The sequence below is a fragment of the Urocitellus parryii genome, chromosome 14 (genome assembly GCF_045843805.1).
Source record: "Urocitellus parryii isolate mUroPar1 chromosome 14, mUroPar1.hap1, whole genome shotgun sequence".
In the NCBI taxonomy this organism is placed as follows: domain Eukaryota; kingdom Metazoa; phylum Chordata; class Mammalia; order Rodentia; family Sciuridae; genus Urocitellus; species Urocitellus parryii.
In genome coordinates, this window is record NC_135544.1 from 50,238,746 (window position 1) to 50,245,365 (window position 6,620).

Consider the following 6,620-nt stretch of genomic DNA (forward strand, 5'->3'; position numbering starts at 1 on the left):
CTGTATCCACCTGCAATTAGGGCGTGCCCCCTCTTTCAGGGATCTGGGTGCTTCCTGGAGGAAATCCATGGATTCCTGACTGCATCTGTTACCTATTTATTGTAGGGAATCGAGGAGGACTCATGCGGCTATTTTCTGTCCGTCCCAGCACTAGATGTCTAGATACTGAGTCCTCTCCGCCAGCCACCACACCCGCGCAGCAGTGTTTTGCTGAAAACCAGACACCTGCAGGGCTTGTGGAAATCATCAGGTTGGGAGCCGCACAACTGCAAAAAGAGGGGAGGAAACTTCTAATGCAATGGAGGTGGTGGTATCCAGCAGGGATTTAGCTGGGTGAACAAAGAGACAGCCTTAAATTCCCCGGTTGCAAGGCGCACCGCTGACTAGCAAGTCGGTTTATGCCTGGTTAGTTTCAAACTCCTCCCGGCTCTCCTCCACCTACACACTTCAACACGCAAAAAGCATTCAAGGCTTCATACCCCGAGAAGAAATGAGAAAAATCTAGGAACACTAACCGGTTGATTAATTGCTCTAAAGTTAGAAATGCTAAAAAGAACACCTGCAGTGCTGCGGTTTACTTGCGTGCACGTGTGCGTCTCTGTGTGTGTGTGTGTGTGAGTGAGTGTGTGTGTGTGTGTGTGTGTGTGTGTGTTTGGGGGCAGGTTCCCTATGCTGAGAAGCCGCGCGTTAAAGAAAAAGAACTAGGAGAAACAAAGATGAAGTAAAGAAAATGCCAGAAACAGCTACAAAGAAATGTAAAACTTCCCACCCTAAATGCCGCATCCCTGCAACCTTTGCCTATTATCTGAATCTCAAATGTTCTAGAGGCATTGCAACATTCCCATAAACCCCAAGGGGGTGGAGGGTTACTAAGGGGGGTCCCTAGTGGGTAAGGGACGAGTTGGGGGTCAGGGTAGCATACCGGGTATGAAAAACTAAGATGACAGTAGGGAAACAGAACCTGTTATTGGGGACACTTAAAAACCCGAGTGATACGGGATCCAAGTATAATAAGCAAGACGAGGCTGGGTGAAGGGAGGAAGAGAAAGGAAATGAGTAGGGGGTCTATGGGGTCTCAGAGAAAAGACAGAGCCTCCGAGGAAAGCGGAAAGAAAGAAAGCCGCAGCTTCGCAGCTGCCGGTCGCTCGCCCCCGCCTTCTCTTTTGCGCAGAATCCACCCCTTGGCTGCTGCAGCGCTCTGCCCCCACTGGCCGGCGCGCCGTGATCGATCGCAGGCTGCGTCACAATCCTCCCGGCGTATAAATACGGGTGCAGACCAGCGCCGAGCCGCACACAGCCATCCATCCTTCCCTTTCCCTTTCTCCCCCGTCCTTCCTCCTCTCCAGGCCCCCATCTCCGCCGCGGGCCGGGGGGCTCTGGCCGCCAGCATGAGTTCCTTTAGCTACGAACCGTACTACTCGACCTCCTACAAGCGGCGCTATGTGGAGACTCCCCGAGTGCACATCTCCGGCGTGCGCAGCGGCTACAGCACCGCGCGCTCCGCTTACTCCAGCTACTCGGCCCCGGTCTCCTCCTCGCTCTCCGTGCGCCGCAGCTACTCGTCCAGTTCCGGCTCCTTGATGCACAGCCTGGAGAACCTAGACCTGAGCCAGGTAGCCGCCATCAGCAACGACCTCAAGTCCATCCGCACTCAGGAGAAGGCGCAGCTCCAGGACCTCAACGACCGCTTTGCCAGCTTCATCGAGCGCGTGCACGAGCTGGAGCAGCAGAACAAGGTGCTGGAGGCCGAGCTGCTGGTGCTGCGCCAGAAGCACTCCGAGCCGTCCCGCTTCCGGGCGCTGTACGAGCAGGAGATTCGCGACCTGCGTCTGGCGGCGGAAGACGCTACCAACGAGAAGCAGGCGCTCCAGGGCGAGCGCGAAGGGCTGGAGGAGACTCTGCGCAACCTGCAGGCGCGCTACGAAGAGGAGGTGCTGAGCCGCGAGGACGCCGAGGGCCGGCTGATGGAGGCGCGCAAAGGCGCAGACGAGGCGGCGCTGGCCCGCGCTGAGCTCGAAAAGCGTATCGACAGCCTGATGGACGAAATCGCTTTTCTGAAAAAAGTGCACGAAGAGGAGATCGCCGAGCTGCAGGCGCAGATCCAGTATGCACAGATCTCGGTGGAGATGGACGTGTCCTCCAAGCCCGACCTCTCCGCCGCGCTCAAGGACATCCGCGCGCAATATGAGAAGCTGGCCGCCAAGAACATGCAGAATGCCGAAGAGTGGTTCAAGAGTCGCTTCACGGTGCTGACCGAGAGCGCAGCCAAGAACACCGACGCGGTGCGCGCTGCCAAGGACGAGGTGTCCGAGAGCCGTCGCTTGCTCAAGGCCAAGACCCTGGAGATCGAAGCGTGCCGGGGTATGAACGAAGCCCTTGAGAAGCAGCTGCAGGAGCTAGAGGACAAGCAGAACGCCGACATCAGTGCTATGCAGGTACCACACCTTCCAAAACCCACCTGGGGTGTGGGGACTGCGAAACCCGGCGGGGGGGGGGGAGTTGAGCGTGAGCCCACAAAGTGTACAAAAGGGCGAGGCCTCTGCTTGCCACTATTAGAGGTAGAACTTGGCTTCTTGGAGACTGGTAAGGGTGGGGAGGGGGTGGGGTGGGGTGGGGTGGGGCGTGACTGCAGTCTGGGCGAGTGCTTGATGCAGTTGAATCTGTGTTCCGCAGGAAAGCTGCCCAGCCATGGGAGCGGGCAGACTGGGGGAGGGGAAGAGGTGGAAGTTGGGCGTTGCCTCCAGCCAGCGGTGACATCCGGTCTTTACAGATCTGCATTAATTACATTACTTTCAGCACCTATTGGTTAATAAACATGGCGAATAGCTTCTCATTAGTTAGGAATCTGCATGCTTTAGGACTAATTTTTACCAACCTCTCTCTCCTTTTAACTGGTATATAGGAATCAGTTAACAGTATTTTAGGTACTTAGTGATGTTCGTATTAAACCATTTCTTTTTAAAGCTTCTCCATCTTCCGAGGAGTAGAAATACAGATACATAGAAAGTGTTTTAGATAAAGTCATTTAAAAAAAAAAATCTAGCTAGTTCTTTCCCCTTTAAAGCAATGAATTCATTTTCCTGATTATGACCTGACTAAAGAAAAGTTAATGAGAAACAAAGTTGTTCTAGCAATGTGGCTTTTTGGAGATCTAATGATGATCATTAGACTCTATTAACTAAAGACATTTTTTAAAGGACTTTTTTTTTTCCATTAGTTATTTTTTTTCTTCTCATGATTCTCAGAAGCAGGATATACATATATATATTTAAAACCATGCAGTTTTAGGGGAGATTTTATAGAAAGCGTGCACTTTGATCTTAACAGAAACTAGGCCTTTGCAAATATATTCCAGAATAAACGCAGAAGGGAGTTATGCTTGGATTTTTTAAAATCTCCAACAGGACACAATCAACAAATTAGAAAACGAACTGAGAACCACCAAGAGCGAAATGGCCCGCTACCTAAAAGAATACCAAGACCTCCTCAACGTGAAGATGGCTTTGGATATTGAGATTGCAGCTTACAGGTAAAATCAGGGGGGTAAAGGCGGCCCATTAAGCCTTGGAAGAAAATCAGATTACAATTAAAATTATGTCTAATCAGAAACCTTCAAGAATACTCCTTTGAAATAATTATATTTTGGGGCTTCTTCCAAAAAGGTATTCAGACAAATACATAAGAATTTAACCCTGTAATAATAAGTCCTGTTCTTAGCTTTTTGACATGTTTTAAATTTAATAGGACTATTCCGGGCTTTTTTGCTTTGTTTTGTCTCAGTCACAGAATCCCTAGTCAATACGTCTTGTTGATGGTCAACCCTGCTTCTTGCATTTGTCTTTGAGGGTGGCCTTTGGGAGAAATGATGTGTGATGGATTTGGAGCAAATCCTTCAAAACATTAATGGTTATTTTGGGGGTGTTTTTTTTGACCCCACCCTTTATCTGCCTCCGCAGGAAACTCTTGGAAGGCGAGGAGACCCGGCTCAGTTTCACCAGCGTGGGCAGCTTAACCAGCGGCTACTCCCAAAGCTCCCAGGTCTTTGGCCGATCTGCCTACGGAGGTCTGCAGACCAGCTCCTACTTGATGTCCGCCCGCTCCTTCCCCTCTTACTACACCAGCCACGTCCAGGAAGAGCAGATCGAGGTGGAGGAGACCATCGAGGCTGCCAAGGCCGAGGAAGCCAAGGACGAGCCGCCCTCTGAAGGGGAAGCTGAAGAGGAGGAGAAGGAAAAGGAAGAGGGTGAGGAAGAGGAGGGAGCCGAAGAGGAAGAAGGTATGATAGAGACAAACCCCTGCAACTTTAGGTGCAAAGTGGGTGTGGGTATTTGTTAGGCCCTGTGCAAGCTCTGTGTCCCGTGTAGGAGAGTGTCCATTCGTAGGTGATTTTGAAATCTGAACCAAAATGAATGCCAGACACCTCATAATACTGAGCTTAGGCTTAGATTACTTCCACTACCTGGAAGTAATCCATTTAAATATGTGCTCCCTGGCAAATGGCTTGTGGCAAGCCTTCCGAGAATGGTCCATTGGGAAAGTGGAACCGAGAGATTTGGGGTACGCATTCTGAGAATAATGCAGAATAACTGCCAAAACCTACCTGTGCAGAAATGTTGGACAGGACTTAACCTGGCTTTGGATTTTGTAAATTTTCTTTTTGTGTTAAAGCTGCCAAGGAAGAATCTGAAGAAGCTAAAGAGGAAGAAGAAGGAGGAGGTGAAGGTGAAGAAGGAGAAGAAACCAAAGAAGCTGAAGAGGAGGAGAAGAAAGAAGAAGGTGCTGGGGAGGAGCAAGCAACCAAGAAGAAAGATTGAGCCCCCTTTCCCTCATTATTCCAGGAAAATTTCTCCCGAAATCAGGTCAACCTCATCACCAACCAACCAGTTGAGTTCCAGACCCCATATGAATTAAGAAGTCAATATACGTATAATTCTGAGATGACTTAGGTTGGACATTCAATGTTGTGCTATGAATTTTCTCCTTATGCAGAGTATCCGTTTGCTTGCAGAGTGGCTTTCTGGCTTGCTACCAGCCTGTGCATGGTCCACGCTTATGAGTTCAGGATCTATGGCAATGTGAATCATTCAGATGTTTACAATAAAATCACAACACAAATAAATGAATTCACTAATGTCAATGTTAAACTTCGTGGAAAAATAGTCCTTTGAACCTTTGGTGGTTAGAAATTAAAGACCTTGAGTTATGTGCAATAAATAGTAAATAAAGTTACATTGAATGACATATTTCTTGCTGTGGTTGTTGACTTAATTAAAATACCTTAAAGATGGCACCAATATAAACCAGAAACAAGTGGACTATTGAGCTACAATTTCTTTGGTAAAATCAAAATTTTAACAACTAAAATTTTTTTTCTTCTTTAATTGGAAATTGTTAATGTTATAATTAGGTCATGACTATTCATAAAATCTCTTCCTTCAAAAATTTTATTGGTAATGAACATGAGTAAGTAAGAGAGTCCATAAGTAACGATATACTTTGCCCCCATAGGTGTACTATATTATGTGAAGAATGGCTTTCTAGGAGACAATTCTGAAATTATGTGTCAAGTATATCTTTTACTGTAAACTAGTATGTAATAACACCATATGGGCATTATAGAAATTCTACATATTCATCATTATTGACATTTTTAGTCTAATTAACATGGTCAGAAGTTGAAGCCTGAGCATGTGATATAGATAAGAGGAATTTTTTTTTTTTTTTTTTTTTTTTTACATTAGCATGTAATTTAGGGAGAAGAAAGAATACCAAAGGTCACTTGCCACTGGAAACATGTTGCCTGAAATCCTGAGCTCATGATTCAGTGTGTTGTTAGCTTCCTCCTATTGCCTCAAATAGGCAGCATTTAATGCCACACAGTTTTAACCCTTTAAAAACTACAGACATCAGTAATGAAATTATTATCAGTCACTTAGGGGGGAGATAATATACCTGTGTGTCACATTGAGTTGTTCTGCATGTCTTAATTGGGAAATACTTGGATTCCAGTGATACTTTACCTGGTTGGATGTTTCATTGAATGGACACCCCATCTATCCACATGCACCATGATGTTATGGAGGCTCTTGCGCTTTGCATTTGGTGTGGAATAGAAATGAAAATTATTGACTATTTGCTGCTCTGCTTCTGTTTTTGAGCAATTGCTTTGTCAGCCAATTTTGTTCAATATCTGTTTTTTTAGGCCTTTGAACTTTATGGATTTCACTTGAAACCAAAGTGGTCTACATTTAACGTTATTTGATCTCTTTGCACTGTATCTAGTCAAACATATGTGACTAAGCAAATAGGTAAGATATTTCTTTATCTACCATGATACGGATGGGACCAAGGAGGATCTCTGCACTTCAGCCTGGGTAAAGATTAGGAGTCTCCTCAGAAACCAAGCTCTTCACACTGATGCTGGTGGGATGATGCATGAGGTAATTCTCAGACAGGTGCAAACTACATGTGAAACAACTAGCCAAATGGAAACTGCTGGTTGGTTTGAGAAACACTTGGTCGAAGTAAATCCATTGTCCCATACTCTCCCTGTGTGCCATAATAAAATATTGAAAAACCTTAAATTAAATGAGTTCGAAGTCTTTTTAAAAATTTCCACC

General features: G+C 46.4%; 1 protein-coding gene across 1 annotated transcript; it reads left to right on the forward strand.

Annotated features, from left to right (window-relative positions):
• Positions 1-1,388: 1,388 nt before the first annotated feature.
• On the forward strand, positions 1,389-4,814 carry Nefl (neurofilament light chain). Its single transcript, XM_026397386.2, has 4 exons — positions 1,389-2,435; positions 3,405-3,529; positions 3,957-4,276; positions 4,669-4,814. The coding sequence occupies exons 1-4, from the start codon at positions 1,389-1,391 to the stop codon at positions 4,812-4,814; spliced, it is 1,638 nt and encodes a 545-aa protein (XP_026253171.2).
• The last annotated feature ends 1,806 nt before the right edge of the window (positions 4,815-6,620 follow it).